The sequence below is a fragment of the Tachysurus fulvidraco genome, chromosome 1 (genome assembly GCF_022655615.1).
Source record: "Tachysurus fulvidraco isolate hzauxx_2018 chromosome 1, HZAU_PFXX_2.0, whole genome shotgun sequence".
NCBI classification, from domain to species: Eukaryota; Metazoa; Chordata; class Actinopteri; order Siluriformes; family Bagridae; genus Tachysurus; species Tachysurus fulvidraco.
The window spans coordinates 28062756-28081392 of record NC_062518.1 but is presented as its reverse complement, the minus strand read 5'-3'; the positions used below and the strand labels follow the sequence as shown (position 1 = coordinate 28081392).

The 18637-nt window shown below is 43.2% G+C and overlaps 1 protein-coding gene across 2 annotated transcripts; it reads right to left on the bottom strand.

Moving 5' to 3' along the window:
- Nucleotides 1-728: 728 nt before the first annotated feature.
- On the bottom strand, nt 729-18016 carry nsun6 (NOP2/Sun RNA methyltransferase 6). Of its 2 annotated transcripts, none has more exons than XM_027169382.2 (12): nt 17866-18016; nt 17394-17491; nt 15800-15955; nt 12040-12137; nt 10671-10777; nt 10378-10531; nt 10090-10171; nt 9886-10005; nt 8659-8806; nt 8311-8462; nt 3322-3447; nt 729-1512 (listed from the first exon to the last, which is right to left on the bottom strand). In XM_027169382.2, the coding sequence occupies exons 2-12, from the start codon at nt 17484-17486 to the stop codon at nt 1324-1326; spliced, it is 1425 nt and encodes a 474-aa protein (XP_027025183.1). In that variant the 5' UTR covers nt 17487-17491; nt 17866-18016; the 3' UTR covers nt 729-1323. The 2 variants fall into 2 exon arrangements, with proteins under 2 accessions (XP_027025183.1, XP_027025184.1); XM_027169383.2 differs by having other exon boundaries at nt 730-1512; nt 8311-8459.
- Between the last annotated feature and the right edge of the window lie 621 nt (nt 18017-18637).

Genomic DNA, 18637 nt, shown 5'->3' with positions numbered 1-18637 from the left:
ACATGTTAAAATATAAAAAAATCAGGAAGGGTCAAACACTTTTCCACCCCACTGTATATACAGTATGACATATCTGATACATCGAAGCCCCTGTCTTTACTGCACGCACACACACACACACACACACACACACACTCTCCCAAACCATTGCTCCAAACCCCATCTCAGCTGTGCTCCTAAAATAACCAACCCGATTCTCCTCCCTGATTTCCCTTCTTCATTTGCTTTAAGATCTGCATCTGGGTGAATTACATTATACATTTTTAGTTCATGATTTGTTACTTATTGCCTGTACATGGTTATTACCTTCTGCCTACATTTATCCGAAACATATGTGTCTCTCTGAAATAATGTGAAATGTTTCTGACTGCTCACTATAAATAGGAGGCTGAAAAATCTATGAATGTCCCAGGTGGGAAGGAAGTCGCTTTAAGCTGTCATAACAACAGCAATGACGGTGCCGAAGACTAATTTTGGGAACAGAAATGCTTCCAGACTCCCCCACACTCACACTTGCAGGCAGATTTTAACACAGTATTGCATTATTAAATAACAAGTCCTGTGCAAATCCTTACAACACACTTTTCTTCAAAATCGGGATTCATCTACTTAAATAGAGATCCTGAAATTAGACTACAGTACGAGTTATAAGGAATCATCTATACCATATAGAGTAATGGATCTAAGTGAACCTTGCTCAGAGTGTATGATTCTTTAGACATCATATCGGTCTTATTTCTTTATTGACTGCCCACATCATCACAATCTAGTGTTAGATTGACACGTGTGCTCATTTAAAAGAAGCATATTTTAAATGAATATGTTTCAGAAGATTTAACGGTGTTCATTTATTAAATATGTTCACTAACCCTGTTTTAATATGAAATGTTAAATGTTACCATGTGTCCACCTTCATAATGTAATTTCACCCTTTTGAGAAAAAAAAAAGCTGTTCCTTTACTTTATTAAAAACAAATAAAGTGTTCACATCTGTTGATTAACAAATTCAGCTGCTGGTCATTTGCTCTGTGTGTGTGTGTGTGTGTGTGTGTGTGTGTGTGTATAACTGTCAATACCATCGTGTCCTCTGGCTGCATGCTGCTTTCTGGTCACAGTCCAATGGTCACGCAAAACCCAACAATCACCATAGCAGCCATTGCGTCACTGTTGTCATGGTAACAGAAGCAGAGCTGCTCATGACACCACCCCTTTTATTCCTTCTCCCCTCCATTCATGCCATCCGTTCAGCCCTCCCTTCCCTTGCACTTGTTTTCATCTGCCTCCTTGAGATGCTTCATGAGCACGTGTTAGAATGAACGTGCGTTATCTCTTGCTGAATTTAGCTATGAAGAACCCGATCGTGTCTGTGTTGGCTTTGAAAAGGAGATCCTCAGAGGCGTGACTGTCAGTAGCCCCACGCCATGATAACTCTGGGCGGAACCTCTGCAGCAGCCTCCGCTGGTCACATGATAATTCAGATCCAGGCATGCCCTGGGATCCAAGGTGTGGTTCCTGGGAATAAAAAAAAAGATTCTCACTTTATCTTGTGGTGAGCAAAAATCTGATGACTTTAAACGGAATCAGTTATGAGTTTGTCCAAGTATGTCAGTGAAGGCATGCGCTCTTTCTGTCTCTTTCTCGGTCTCTTTCTCGGTCTCTGTCTTTCTCTCTCTGTCTCTCTCTCTCTCTCTCTCTCTCTCCGTCTCATTCTGTCTTTCTCTCTCCTTCTCATTCTGTCTTTCTCTCTCCGTCTCTGTCTCTTTCTCTCTCTGTCTCCGTCTCTCTCTCTCTGTCTCCGTCTCTTTCTCTCTCTCTCTTTGTCTTTCTCTTTCCGTCTCTTTCAGTCTTTCTCTCTCCGTCTTTCTCACTGTCTCTATCTCTCTCTGTCCTCTATCAGTCTGTCAGTCACAGTACCTGTGAGAAATGACTAACTGACTCAGTCCATCAACTTACAATAACTAAGGAAAGCTTTAGTTAGCTTTAGTTAGCTTTAGTTTAGTTACTCGATCCATAAATAACATATACTGTAGAAATACTTAGTCATTCTTATTACTAATCTTGCTCCTGCCGTGAGGCTTAAAAATGACATTTATTAGTAATAAGCTTTTATTATAATCCTTAAATTAGTGTTGTATTAGATGTAAATGTATCCAGTAAGTGTGTAATAAAGTCATATTGAGGAAAATAGCCTCTTTCAAATGCTTTAAACAGACATACAGTATTACACAGTTGGACAATAGTTTATGCAGCAGGGATATAGCTACAACAACAAGGAATGAATATCCAGTTAGATCCAGTTATTTGCTTAGAAATGTCTAGATGACCTTTTTAACACTGCGCTTAATAACACTGGGTTATAATTGTTCCCTGTTTTTAACCCCAGGTACAGAAACGTTTCACACCTGTAATTTAGCGGTGCCAAACAGTATGGTGCTAGAATGTTCACATACTTAGCACCAGACTCTCAATCAGAAATCAAAGGCCTCATATCACAGGCACTGTACAGTCACAGAAACCCTGTGTGTTGTGTAAACAGCAGTTTTGTTTATTCTCTTAATCTTTGGTCTTTTTGTTTTCCTCTCTGTGTTTCTGGAGGCTTAAAACAGCCAAGGAGGATTGACATGCAAGAGACAAGCCGTTATTCAAACCGATTGGTTTATCCAGTCGTGGTTGTTGACACTACAAATACACAAATAAGAAAATGAATGCAGAGTTTTTTAATGTAAAGTGTGAACTGTCAGAATAGGGTTCCATTTACATTGAATTCATGTGATGATTTCAAAAGCCCCAATAAGGAGTAAAAGGCTATAAATAAGACCATTGAAAGTGCTTGTTCTTTTTTCATAGCGGTGCTACACATTACAACGCTGATGACTAATTTGTGCTGAAGTGGAGAATAAAAGCAATTGCCTGTTTTTTTGTTGTCGACGTTTTCTTTCTTTTGAACACGCTTCATTAATCGGTTGAAATTTGAAAAAAAAGAAGGAAAAAAAATTTTCTGTGACAAATTTCCGTCCTTTGTGCGTTTCCTTCGGTTGAATCATTATCGTAATTGCATATTGCTCGAGTCGAGTCGAGTCAAGTCAAGAAGCTTTTATTGTCATTTCAACCATATATAGCTGACAGAGAACAAAGTGAAGTGAAACGACGTTTCTCCAGGACCGTGGTGCTACATAGAAGACAATACAGAGCTACATAGTGCTAAAAACAAGATGGACTAAAAAGTAAAGTGCATAGAGTGCAACTTAGAGCAAACAATACAATACGCTCCAAGACAGATTCATAAAATAAAGCGCAGACCAGAGTCGCTCGTACTCTTACCTGTGGCTCCAGAGTTAAACATGGAAATGTTTTCAATGCCCAGGCCACCTGCTCTTCATTCTCAGCAAGTGTTACAGTGCAGGTACTATACACCAACACACCTCCCTTCTTTAAGAGTTGCACAGCCTGTAACACACACAGTCAGAGTAACAGTACTACATTTCAGAGCAGACTAATGGCTCATCACTAAACATGTTTGGATGTACACTCAGATTAGACTTCGAACATGTCCCGATGTTCCAGCTATTACATTTATTACATTATTTATGTGAGGAAAAGGGTTGGAATGGACTCGGGACAGACGACTAAGCAAACTGCGCCATCTACTGTCAATGAATGTAAGTCCCCAGGAAAAAAATTAAATTAAATAAGGGTTTTTTTTTTTTTTTTTTTTTACATTTTCTGTGTGAATGAGCAGTTTACTAGCTGTGCTCTTTGTTTACTTGTCAAGAACCTGAGGTTATAGCTCAAGAAATCAACAGGAAGTAGGATTATTAATAGGCAGGGCTAACAGCATTGGAACATACTGTGCCACACTTTAAATCTATATCCATAGTTGCTAATTCTAAGGTAATAAGTAATTATTTGTGACAAATGAAACTAGATTGCTTACAAGATCCAGGAGAGAGACGGTTACATCACACCTCGTCGTATTAAACATGTTAAAATGGTTTGAGGTCTTCTAAATGCTGAGTTTCTGACACACTGTAATGTAACCTTAAGAGATCAGATGCTAAAGCAGCTTTTATTCATTATGGCCCAAAAACCTGGAACATATTATCAGTGTTGGAAATTAGACAACTGCTACATAATATTTTAATCAAATTATTTAAAAGACCTATCTATTCATGTTAGCTTTTAATTAATATATTTAGTCATTATGTTTAATTTTGTATTTTATATTATTATCAGCATAATCATCATCATTATTATTATTTATTATTATTGTTTTTGTTGAGGGGGGGCACGGTGGCTTAGTGGTTAGCACGTTCGCCTCACACCTCCAGGGTTGGGGGTTCGATTCCCACCTCCGCCTTGTGTGTGTGGAGTTTGCAGGTTCTCCCCGTGCCTCTGGGTTTCGTCCGGGTACTCCGGTTTCCTCCCCGGGTCCAAAGACATGCATGGTAGGTTGATTGGCATCTTTGGAAAAATTGTCCGCAGTGTGTGAGCCCAGCGATGGGTTGGCACTCCATCCAGTGTGTATCCTGCCAGGGTGTATCTAACCACGCCTGAGATATGCACAGGCTCCCCGTGACCGGAGTAGTTCGGATAAGCGGTAGAAAATGAATGAATGAATGATTGTTGTTGTTGTTTATAATAATATATTATTATTATTATTATTATTATTATTATTATTATGTCTTATTTTTACACTTTTACTTTGTTTAACATTTTGACATGAAGTATTTTGAGCTGCATTTTATGGATGAAAGATGCTATACAAAACATCCATCCATCCATTTTCTACTGCTTATCCGGGGCCGGGTCGCGGGGGCAGCAGTCTAAGCAGGGACACCCAGACTTCCCTCTCCACAGACATTTCCTCCAGCTCTTCCGGGGGAATACTGAGGCGTTCCCAGGCCAGCCGAGAGACATAGTCCCTCCAGCGTGTCCTAGGTCTTCCCCTGGGCCTCCTCCCGGTTGGACATGCCCGGAACACCTCCCCAGGGAGGCATCCAGGAGGCATCCGAAACAGATGCCCGAGCCACCTCAGCTGACCCTTCTCAATGTGGAGGAGCAGCGGCTCTACTCTGAGCTCCCCCTGAGTGACTGAGCTCCTCACCCTATCTCTAAGGGTGCGCCCAGCCACCCTGCGGGGGAAACTCATTTCGGCCGCCTGTATCCGGGATCTTGTCCTTTCGGTCATGACCTAAAGCTCATGACCATACGTTAGGGTAGGAACGTAGATCGACTGGTAAATAGAGAGCTTCGCCTTGCGGCTCAGCTCTTTCTTCACCACAACAGATAGGTATATCGACCGCATCACTGCAGAAGATATACCGATCCGCCTGTTGATCTCCCGCTCCATCTTTCCCTCACTCGTGAACAGGACCCCAAGATACTTAAACTCCTCCACTTGAGGCAGGAGCTCTCCACCAACCTGAAGGGGGCAAGCCACCCTTTTCCGGCTGAGAACCATGGCCTCGGACATGGAGGTGCTGATTCTCATCCCCGCCGCTTCACACTCGGCTGCAAACCGTCCCAGTGCATGCTGAAGGTCCTGATTTGAAGAAGCCAACAGGACAACATCATCTGCAAAAAGCAGAGACGAAATCCTGTGGTCCCCAAACCGGACTCCCTCCGGCCCCCGACTGCACCTAGAAATCCTGTCCATATAAATAATGAACAGGACCGGTGACAAAGGGCAGCCCTGCCGGAGTCCAACATGCACGGGAACGGGAACAAGTCTGACTTACTGCCGACAATGCGAACCAAACTCCTGCTCCGGTCATATAGGGACCGGACAGCCCATAGCAGAGGGCCCCGAACCCCATACTCCCAGAGCACCCCCCACAGGTCACCACGAGGGACACAGTCAAATGCCTTCTCCAGATCCACAAAACACATGTGGACTGGTTGGGCAAACTCCCATGAACCCTCCAGCAACCTGGTGAGGGTATAGAGATGGTCCAGTGTTCCACGACCAGGACGAAACCCGCATTGTTCCTCCTGAATCCAAGGTTCGACTATCGGCCGAATTCTCCTCTCCAGTACCCTGGCATAGACTTTTCCGAGGACGCTGAGGAGTGTGATCCCCTGTAGTTAGAACACACCCTCCGGTCCCACTTCTTAAACAGAGGGATCGCCACCCCAGTCTGCCAGTCCAGAGGCACTGTCCCCAACCGCCATGCGATGTTGCAGAGGTGTGTCAACCAAGACAGCCCCACAACATTCAGAGACTTAAGGTACTCGGGGCGGATTTCATCCACCCCCGGTGCCTTGCCACCGAGGAGCTTCTCAACTACCTCAGTGACCTCAGCTTGGGGGATCGACGAGTCCACAACCAAGCCCTCCGCCTCTGCTTCCTCAATGGAAGACATGTTGGTGGGGTTGAGGAGATCCTCGAAGTACTCCTTCCACCGTCCGAGGATGTCACCAGTCAAAGTCAGCAGATTCCACTCCCACTGTAAACAGTGTGAGCACGGCACTGCTTCCCCCTCCTGAGGCGCCGGACGGTTTGCCAGAATTTCTTCGAGGCCAACCGATAGTCCTTCTCCATGGCCTCACCGAACTCCTCCCAGACCAGAGTTTTTGCCTCTGCAACCACCCGGGCTGAAGCTCACTTGGCCCTCCGGTAACTATCAGCTGCCTCCGGAGTCCCCCGAGCCAACCAGGCTCGATAGGACTCCTTCTTCAGCTTGACGGCATCCCTTACTTCCGGGGTCCACCACCGGGTTCGGGGATTGCCACCACGACAGGCACCGGAGACCTTGCGGCCACAGCTCCATGCGGCTGCATCGACAATGGAGGTGGAGAACATGGTCCACTCGGACTCAATGTCTCCAACCTCCCTCGGGATCTGGTTGAAGCTCTGCCGGAGGTGAGAGTTGAAGATCTCTCTGACAGGAGACTCTGCCAAACGTTCCCAGCGGACCCTCACAATACGTTTGGGTCTGCCAAGTCTGTCAAACTTCCTCCCCTGCCATCGGACCCAACTCACCACCAGGTGGTGATCAGTTGACAGCTCCGCCCCTCTCTTTACCCGAGTGTCCAAGACATACGGCCGGAGGTCAGATGAAACAACCACAAAGTCGATCATCGACTTCCGACCTAGGGTGTCCTGGTGCCATGTGTACTGATGGACACCCTTATGCTTGAACATGGTGTTCGTAATGGACAAACTGTGACTAGCACAGAAGTCCAATTACAGAACACCACTTGGGTTCAGTTGGGGGGGGCGTTCCTCCCAATCACGCCCCTCCAGGTGTCACTGTCGCTGCCCACGTGAGCATTGAAGTCCCCCAGTAGAACGACAGAGTCCCCGGTTGAGGCACTTTCTAGCACCCCTCCCAGAGATGCCAAGAAGGTCGGGTACTCTACACTGCCATTTGGCCCATAAGCACAAATAACAGTGAGAGACCTCTCCCAGGCCCAAAGGCGCAGGGAAACGACCCTCTCGTTCACCGGGGTGAACTCCAACACATGGCTGCTGAGCCGGGGGGCTATGAGCAAGCCCACACCAGCCCACCGCCTCTCACCGCGGGCAACTCCAGAGTAGTAGAGAGTCCAGCCTCTCTCTCGTTGGGTTCCAGAGCCCAAGCTGTGCGTGGAGGCGAGCCCAACTATCTCTAGTCGGTATCTCTCAACCTCCCGCACCAGCTCAGGCTCCTTCCCCCCAGCGAGGTGACATTCCATGTCCCTAGAGTCAGATTCCGTGTCCGGAGATTGGGTCGCCGAGGCTCCCGCCTTCGACTGCCACCCAATCCACATTGCACCAGCCCCTTACGGTTTCTCCTGCAGGTGGTGGGCCCACAGGAGATTGGCCCCACGTCACTCCTCCGGGCTGAGCCCGGCCGGCCCCATGGGGTAAGACCCGGCCACCGGGCGCTCGCATGCGAGCCCCAACCCCGGGCCTGGCTCCAGGGTGGGGCCCTGGTTGTGCCATACCGGGCGACGTCACGGACCTTGTTTTAATTTTCTTCATAAGGGTTTTTGAACCGCTCTTTGTCTGGCCTGTCACCTAGGACCTGTTTGCCTTGGGAGACCCTACCAGGGGCAGAAAGCCCCAGACAACATAGCTCCTAGGATCATTCAGGCACGCAAACCCCTCCACCACAATAAGGTGGCGGTTCAAGGAGGGGCTATACAAAAAAAATCTATTATTATTATTATTATTATTATTATTAGAATTATTATTATTAAATCACTTGGTATTGCTGCACATGAAATGACTATTTGCTCCTTTTTTCTGACCAGTACTATAAATCTTGTGATAGAAATTGAATTAGCCATTATTCCATTAAGTTCCAGGTTTGTGGTTGCCCCTACCGTGCGGAGGAGTTTTCTCTGTAAAGGCTGGTATGAGCACACTTCCTTGAGACTGTAGTTGATCGCCATGTTAGGTCTCTGTCCTAGCCCACTGCAAGGAGCGTCTAATAGTATCCGATCAAAACTCTCTTCTGGGAATGGTGGTGCGTCTGCTGACACGCACAAAATAATGTACATCACAATTTAGAATCAGCAATAGCTCATTAAAAAACAAGACATTCTGGAGGATCTTGTCAATCAAATAATTTTTTCCCCCTCGATGTATTAAACAGAACTGAATTTGCCTGAGGTGGGTTTTTTTTTTTTTGAGTAAATGAGTCGAGTAAATGAAGGTGATCTGATCAGTACCTTGACTGCCGCTGGGGTTAAGTTGAGAGCTGACGGCCTGTATGCTGTTGTAACAGTGCGCTTGAATGCAGTGCAGCCGCAGTGTGCGAGCGTTCTCGCTGATCTTCTCCACTTTGGATTTGATCTTGTCCAGAGCCACTACGACTCCCTGTCACAGGAGAAATCAGAGTCAAGTAAATAAAACAAACATGTCAAAAGTAAGTGTGAAGTCAGTACATACTGATGAACTTGTATATATTATAAACCACTTCTGGCTAATTTTGTCTTATTTCGTTAAAAAAAATCTTATTAGTAACAGCATTTATCTGAACGTGTAATACATCAGACATGACATTTCTGTTGCCTGACACTTTAAGAATAAACTGACTAACAAGTGCTTTCATCCACTTACGCACTGTGCAAACCGCACGATTAAAAACATTACTCGCGTACAAAGAAACAAACAAACAAATTGCACATATGTTTGTGAGTTCAAAACCATTTTAACAGTGTAAACATTACAGACACCACCTGCACCTCAAACTGCTGCAAGTTGTTGTGCATCCAGTACACAACTGACTTGTGTAAATGGATCTGACACTGGATGACAAGCTGAGATCTAAGACAATGAACGAAAGTAAACAAAAAAAAAAGCTGTAACAGCAGTCACCTTCATCATCAGTAGCAGCCGGAACCGCTTTGTTTCTCAGCGCACTGTACTGGCAAATGGTTCGAAGTCATCTGTTGTGTTTACGTTCGAAAAAACCCTACGGCTGAACTGACTATCAGTGTGTGTATTATGATGCATTATAATGCTGAATAGTCCACTGCCATTGCCATGGTCCGTTTCAATTAGGTGTCACCATGACCCAAAGATTCCCAGCAGAACACTTCCTAGAGCATCACACCGACTCTGCCAGTTTGCCTTATTCCCATAGTGCATCCTGGGACCATCGCTTGTCCACAAGCTAGAAAGGAAAACATGATTTATCAACCAAAAGCCACCTTCTTCCTCTGATCCATTATCCAGATCTCATCATCACCTGCCCATTGTAGGTGCTTAATTGGTGGACAGGGTTCAGACTTCACTTCCCATGCACATCAGTAAACCTTGAGTGCCTCTGACAGTGTGGCTGCTTCACCAATTGTCCTTCCTTGGAACACTATTAGTAGCTTTTTAACCACTGCATACCGGGACCACTTCACTGTTTGAGAGATGCTCTGATCCCAAGACACAATCACACTCACCTGATTAGCCATGAGAGCAGCTATGTGTGTAGTCTTTCCTCCAGGAGCTGCACACATGTCCAAAATGCGCTCACCAGGACGAGGCCCTAAAACATGCCCCACAACAACTGATGGTAGGTTCTACATACACACACAGAATGATTATTAATATGTGACAGATTATTATTCCATGTTAATATTGTCCTTTTGAACATGAAGCCCTACCTGCAGGAACACTTCACCTGGCAGCACGCCATCAAACGATGGGCTTTGGTAAAGAGCGTCCACCATCCTGACGGCAACACCTCTAACAACGCCAAAGAGAGAAAGCGAGAGAGAAGAATGGACAACAAGAGATTAAAAATATTAAAAAAAAAAAAAAAAAAAAAAAAAAAAAAAAAAAAAAAACAGCAACAAAAGCTTCCTGAATAAGGAATCACACAAATCTCATATTTTAAAATGTCAACAATTTGGTTTTACTTTCTTCGTAATCATTTAAGAATTGCGGTTTACCTCACTGGACCTTCTGGACAGAAAATATCTGAACGCTTCATCACACACACACCATTCCCCAGGAAGATCTTCTTCCCCTGGAACTCCTTAGCTCCTTGTGTGCACCTGCCCTCCACGTCTGAGAACACAGACACCGGGTCACCTGCCTTCATAACTGAGACAAGCAGAAACACACACACACACACACACACACACACATCTGTGATGTTAATGGTGTATTTTATCTATTATGCTTTGAATACACTGTATTGTAGACTATAGTGAAGAGGCGATCATTGTGTGTAGGTTCTTACACTTAGGTGCACTGAGGAGACCTGGAGCAAAGACGTGAGCTCCTCTCAGTACTGCACTGCCACACTGTGCACCGACGATCACCTCGGCATTTAAAATACTGACGTCCCTGAACACAGCACAGAGCTGCACTTCAGTAAAACACATGCTACAGGAAAGCAGCTCTCTCTCTCTCTCTCTCTCACTCTCTCTCACACACACACACACGAGAGACCCCACCACCACACCACACAAACAAACGCACACACAGATACACTCACACAGAGACACAGAACCACAAACACAGACCCACACAGACAGAGAGGAAAGAGCATCACTGTTAGATTTACTCTGCAATATTAATGAACATAAAATAGCAGTTGAAGTTAAGTTTGTGTTCTTATTGATTTTATTTTTTATTGTTGTTTTACTGGAAAGCACCTTGTGCTCCTTTTAGGTGTTATAAGGTGCTCTATAAATAAAATTTGATTGATTGATTAACTTCTCACACACATACATGCACATATACACACATGCACATATACAGTACACACACACACACACACACACACACACACACACACACACACACACACACACACACACACACACAGATCAGATTGAAACCAGAAGAAAAGAAAACACATTTCATCCACTTTGGTCATACGTGTCAAATATACAAAAATACATTTCACATTTTCTTAATGTTTACTTGTCCAAAAGTAAAAATAATATTTATCAAAATGTACTAGTAAGTATTTTTCATCCTAGTGACCATCTTGGCTAGAAGTTTTCAAGAACTATACAGGAAATGTCAAACACATTCCATACTTCTTTTTTTTAAAATAATAATAATAATAAAAAAAAGTTCTTCTCAGGAAACCAATGTTTATCTGCTGACTTTTCCAGCCATGGCGTGGTCTTCATTTTCAAGTTATAAAAGCTGTTTCTATCAAAATGAGTAAACCAATAGGAGCTACAGCACAGAAAAAAAATTATTGTTCTATCAAAAACAAGCACTATTAAACTATTTAGCAATTTTGTATTTATTGACTGTTTATAATTGACCTTTTTTAAGCGCCACTGTATAAAAATGTCTATTTTCAAGGAACTTAATTTCCAGTACTTACAAAAGGACTTCAAAAAGTCAAACACTTTAAGCACCTTGTACGAATCATGAATACATAAATAGTTAAATCCAATTGAAAAACTGTCTATTTGTAATTATTCAATTAATAAACATCAGAAACTTTATCCCTTTAATGGTGATAATATAAATGGTTGCTTCCTGGCATGGATCTCTTCCACCTAATGTATCCATCATTACAACTAAACAAAAGTATATATATAAATCTCCTTCTCCAAAGAAATGAGTATAAGCTGATTATGTACCTTGGCCCTCTAACCGGCAGTAGCAGCACATCTGGAAGTTGTGGGTGAGGAAGGATGGGAGTGGAAACTCTGTCACCATTAGACCCACTCACTTGTTGCTGAGAAACAGGAAGAAACCATCAGAAATCAAAGTGTCTGTAGTGATATTCTGTCAAAATATGAGATTGAAGATAATGCTCAAGCTTACACAGCAGAAAACTCTCAAGAATTATACAAATGTCTCACCAGTATTTCTCAAAAAAATCATTTCGATTCAGAAAAGACCTACATACAGTTACAGATTGCTTCTTAAAGACGATCTGTAGCTCTCTGCTATTTGAGTTGCTAGTTGTCAACAATGTCAAACTAAATGATAATGGTAGTAACTGTATCAGTGGACTCTTGTAGAGATATGTGTTCTCTGTACCTGTCAGGTTCAGTAAAGCAGTCGTGTTCTCTGTGCCTGTCAGGTTCAGTAAAGCAGTCGTGTTCTCTGTGCCTGTCAGGTTCAGTAAAGCAGTCGTGTTCTCTGTGCCTGTCAGGTTCAGTAAAGCAGTCGTGTTCTCTGTGCCTGTCAGGTTCAGTAAAAGAGTCGTGTCCTCTGTGCCTGTCAGGTTCAGTAAAAGAGTCGCGTCCTCTGTACCTGTCAGGTTCAGTAAAAGAGTCGCGTCTTCTGTGCCTGTCAGGTTCAGTAAAAGAGTCACGTCCTCTGTGCCTGTCAGGTTCAGTAAAGCAATCGTGTTCTCTGTGCCTGTCAGGATCAGTAAAAGAGTCACGTCCTCTCTACCTGTCAGGTTCAGTAAGAGAGTCGCGTCCTCTGTGTATGGCAGGTTCAGTAAAAGAGTCGCGTCCTCTGTACCGGTCAGGTTCAGTAAAGCAGTCGTGTTCTCTGTGCCTGTCAGGGTCAGTAAAGCAGTCGTGTTCTCTGTGCCTGTCAGGGTCAGTAAAAGAGTCGCGTCCTCTGTGCCTGTCAGGTTCAGTAAAAGAGTCGCGTCCTCTGTACCGGTCAGGTTCAGTAAAGCAGTCGTGTTCTCTGTTCCTGTCAGCGTCAGTAAAAGAGTTGCGTCCTCTGTGCCTGTCAGATTCAGTAAAGCAGTCGTGTTCTCTGTGCCTGTCAGGTTCAGTAAAGCAGTCGTGTTCTCTGTGCCTGTCAGGTTCAGTAAAGCAGTCGTGTTCTCTGTGCCTGTCAGGGTCAGTAAAGCAGTCGTGTTCTCTGTGCCTGTCAGGTTCAGTAAAGCAGTCGTGTTCTCTGTGCCTGTCAGGGTCAGTAAAGCAGTCGTGTTCTCTGTGCCTGTCAGGGTCAGTAAAGCAGTCGTGTTCTCTGTGCCTGTCAGGTTCAGTAAAGCAGTCGTGTTCTCTGTGCCTGTCAGGGTCAGTAAAGCAGTCGTGTTCTCTGTGCCTGTCAGGGTCAGTAAAGCAGTCGTGTTCTCTGTGCCTGTCAGGGTCAGTAAACCAGTCGTGTTCTCTGTGCCTGTCAGGTTCAGTAAAGCAGTCGTGTTCTCTGTGCCTGTCAGGGTCAGTAAAGCAGTCGTGTTCTCTGTGCCTGTCAGGGTCAGTAAAGCAGTCGTGTTCTCTGTGCCTGTCAGGTTCAGTAAAGCAGTCGTGTTCTCTGTGCCTGTCAGGGTCAGTAAAGCAGTCGTGTTCTCTGTGCCTGTCAGGTTCAGTAAAGCAGTCGTGTTCTCTGTGCCTGTCAGGGTCAGTAAAGCAGTCGTGTTCTCTGTGCCTGTCAGGGTCAGTAAAGCAGTCGTGTTCTCTGTGCCTGTCAGGGTCAGTAAAGCAGTCGTGTTCTCTGTGCCTGTCAGGGTCAGTAAAGCAGTCGTGTTCTCTGTGCCTGTCAGGGTCAGTAAAAGAGTCGCGTCCTCTGTGCCTGTCAGGTTCAGTAAAAGAGTCGCGTCCTCTGTGCCTGTCAGGCTCAGTAAAAGAGTCGCGTCCTCTGTGCCTGTCAGGCTCAGTAAAAGAGTCGCGTCCTCTGTGTATGGCAGGTTCAGTAAAAGAGTCGCGTCCTCTGTTCCTGTCAGCGTCAGTAAAAGAGTTGCGTCCTCTGTGCCTGTCAGATTCAGTAAAGCAGTCGTGTTCTCTGTGCCTGTCAGGTTCAGTAAAGCAGTCGTGTTCTCTGTGCCTGTCAGGTTCAGTAAAGCAGTCGTGTTCTCTGTGCCTGTCAGGTTCAGTAAAGCAGTCGTGTTCTCTGTGCCTGTCAGGTTCAGTAAAGCAGTCGTGTTCTCTGTGCCTGTCAGGTTCAGTAAAGCAGTCGTGTTCTCTGTGCCTGTCAGGGTCAGTAAAGCAGTCGTGTTCTCTGTGCCTGTCAGGTTCAGTAAAGCAGTTGTGTTCTCTGTGCCTGTCAGGTTCAGTAAAGCAGTCATGTCCTCTGTGCCTGTCAGGTTCAGTAAAGCAGTCGTGTTCTCTGTGCCTGTCAGGGTCAGTAAAAGAGTCGCGTCCTCTGTGCCTGTCAGGTTCAGTAAAAGAGTCGCGTCCTCTGTGCCTGTCAGGTTCAGTAAAAGAGTCGCGTCCTCTGTGCCTGTCAGGTTCAGTAAAAGAGTCGCGTCCTCTGTGCCTGTCAGGTTCAGTAAAAGAGTCGTGTCCTCTGTACCTGTCAGCTTCAGTAAAAGAGCTGCAGTCTTTTTGCCCATCAGATTCAACTGTTGTGCCTGTTTGCACGATACTGTCTGGCATTGTATCACACAGCAACTCTAATACCAAATAGATTAAATGTCTTTATCTATAATCACTAATAATGTAGTAACATGAGCATTTTTTATTGAAAGAAGTGATAAACACTCTAAGTCATTATCATCTTTGGCTCCAGTATAAAAGTGAAAACTGGAGACCGGTCTGCTGTTTATATGCGAGATCCTGTACTGAATATGCAATCAAAATGTGGCCATGCAAGTGTAATGAGAACAGTCAGATCAGAACTTGTGATTTTTTTTTGGAGGGGTACATCACACTTCACTGCACATATTGCTGCTGGCTCTTCTCCCACACCCACACGGCTCTCAGCACAGAACTGTCACTGCCTGACAAGTATGCAGGTTTTTGTTCTTGCTTACAACACACATAGAAGGCTACACAGAACTTCTAAAATATATTAGATTTCTAAATTAATGATTGCATGTCTGATTATATATTCACCGAGCACTTTTTTTGGGAACGCCTGCTCCTTCATGCCATTATTCATATATAAGCCAATCGAGTGAATGCATAGAATCATACAGATACAGGCCAGCAGCTTCAGATAATGTTCACATAGTAGGTTTAAGTATTTCAGAAACTGCTAATCTCATGACATTAGAGAAAAAAAAAAACACCTGGTCTTCTTCCAGTCTTCAACCGTCTATTGTCAGTGAGTATGAGACCATGATAGTGTCAGATTCTTGTCTTCTGCTATTGCTTAGCCACCTCAAGGTTCGGTGTTTGGTGCATGCTGTGTTGCTTTACTGCTCAACATGTTTGCAAAGAGTGATTATATGAATTATTAAATCCTTCCTGGCTTTCTTCTGACCTATCTTATCAATAATGTGTTTCAACCCACAGAACTGACAATTACTTGATGCTTTTCTGCACCATTCTGTGTATAACCTCAAAAGACTGTTGTGTGTGTGAATCAGATCGGCAGATTCTGAAAAAGAGCAGAGATAACGATTTTTCTCCGGTCTTATTTTTGACGAGAACATCAACTGAAGCTGCTGCAATATGGCGGGCTGAATAGATAACTGCATGAGTGAGTAGGTGTGGAAGTGTTCCCAATAAAGTGCTCAGTGAGTGTACAGTTATTGACACACACTTGAGCCACGTGCTGCGCCAGCCTTTGTTGAATGTCCTGTAGTGAGTGTGTGTGTGTGCTGGCTCTCAGGCAGGTGAGTGATGGCGGGTGGGACAGACAGGACAGCAGTGAATCAAACACTCGCTCGGCTTCCTCCTTCCCGAGTTCAGACACAATCTGAAGGAAAAAAGAGAGACACAAAAATTTTCATCTTCATTATTCTTTATTACTCAATCTTGTTCATTAGCATCTATAACTTGAAAGTGTTACCTTATAACGTGATTAAAATAATTAATTTGTTTATACTGCTTGAAAGTATCCCATAAGTTGATTTCCATCCCACTGACAAAATGGAACACCAGTGTACTGGGAAAAAAGTTTTCCACTACAAGCTTGGCCCACTTTTCTTCAATTGGAAGTTTCTCCAATTCATCATGGCAGAAGCATTCACATTCTACTGATCGTTTGGGAACCATTAATACACACACAATGGGTCTGAAATGTGAGCACACAATCTCCCATGCAGAAACTGGTTTATAATAAAACATTTAGCCGGAAATTAAGCTTGTATTTAAGCAAGCTTTGACATTTGTTTGTTAAGCTTGAAAAACGTGGGAATTGGCGACACAATGTGGATATGTCAAGAATTACATCCAAATGTGCAAAGCACACACATTACACGTCACATCAAATAACAGAGCTGCATGATTTGATATAAAGTGTAACGTATATATGCATGGATTTGTACATTTGTCTGTCTCTCTGTATTAATATTTATTGTAATAATATTTATTTATATATTCACATGAGTGAATATATAATTTTTTTTTGTATTGTTAGAACATTGTATATTGTATTGAACAATATAGGTCAAAGGCATGTTTTCAATACCACAAAGATTTCCTTATCGCAGTGTCGCAATCAGTAAAATACAAATTTATTTCTAAAAACACACCTGTCCACTTACAGATAGTAAAAAAAACAGCTAAGCACCATCATGTCGGCTTATTTGATTGGCATAATTAATTCAAGACGTTTTTACATCTGAGTTTCTTACACAGTGGATGAAGAAGCCAACAACAAAGTACAATGTGAAACAGTGTCTAGTTTTTCTAATGCATTCATTGTTGTATTTAAAAAAAGTTTCTGTAGTGCTAAAGTCCTGTGTGTTCTAATCATATCTGTTACATATTGCAACTGCAGTGAATTCACATTAGATATGATATTGTCTTACAATCGAGTGTGGTTTCATCGAGCCCTCATTGAGTAAGCTGTATTGACTGTAGAAAGGCAAAACCTCTAAAGGACATTTGAGGAACTTGAGAGAAACCAGAATCAAAAAGAAACCCACTATCCTGTGCACAATACCAAATATAATCATTGCTGTTTCTTAACAAACACATTACTCTTATATAACATCAGATAATTATAAATATGAGTATACATGGTAGTCTTATGTACATGATTACAGCGGCTGTAGACTTTGGGTAAGTCACAAAAGTATGTGTGTGAGATGATCCACTGAAGAAAGAGGCTGAAACTTTAATAACTGGAGAATATATACTGCTCTGTTCAACTTAGTGGCAGATTTGATTATTCAGAACTAGAATCCTACCTCTTTGTTGGTGTAAACATTATGGAGATATTCCAGCACTTCAGGCCTGAAGGCTATCTGTGGGAAAACGCTCTTGTTTATCACAGACATCATGGATACTGTAAGACAACATGAGAGGAGAAAAGTTACAGCTGTCAAGTGTAAATAATTATAGATTATTAGTTTTTCACTAGAGTGATGAGTCGATACTGCCTTAAAGGTGCATTTTTAAGATTATTTAATAGCAGCACTGCATTTGACTGCTTCTGTGTCCAATCTGAATCTGATCTAGATCTGAATGTTATGAATGAATGAATGAATGAATGAATGAATGAATGAATGAATGAATGAATGAATGAAGCACGTGCCAGCAAAAACACACACACACACACACACACACACACACACACACACACACACACACACACACACACTTCAGAAGTTAATTATAAAGACAAACTACTTTAAACTACTGTTTAAACTACAAACTCACTCAGAGTCTTGCTTCTTTCAGTGCGCGAGAAGAAAAGACATGTTTACTTCCCACACTTGATAACGCCCACCTGTTACACGTTATATCCGTAAACGTCACGAAGGATCATAGTGCAAACCCGGCTTGTCGGGAAATGTAGTTTAGTCGACATTTCCGACCTGCCTGGAACAGAGGACAGCTGCTTTGACTCATTTTGTTCCCCTGTTGTTTATAACTGTCATATTATGCAGTGCTTAGATATCTACGAATGAATATTATATTCATTCCGACCAGGTTAAATGCAGGAAGGCTGACCCTTTCAATATGGCGGACCTGTTGACGTATCGCATAGTGATGTGTCGTTCTAAAAGACTAAAAAGAGTTGGCTCGTAGAGAGGGATCATTTAGGTTAATGTTAAGAGCCGACTCGTCTTGTGTTCCCTTTCAAATAAAGTTAAGCGCTGTTGTTACTTTGCTGTGTGTTAAAAATTTATATATTTTCATTAAGTCGTCTTTTAACATGTGAGCCGTTTGTTAGTGTGAACAAAGTGGCAATTGTACGATTTTTAATTGTTTAAATTGACTTAAATATAGTGCAAAGAATTGGTATCTTGTAAGTTGATTATATTGATATATGGTAAAATCTAAACTATGTTCAGGCAAAGAAAAATAATCACGGGTCAAATTCTTACAAACTTGTCTCATAAGAAAGAAAACAGAAATGTGTCGTTTGGGAGTCGATTTTGACTGGTGAGGTTAGCTAAATAATCTGACTCTTTCGGTCCACTGAGAA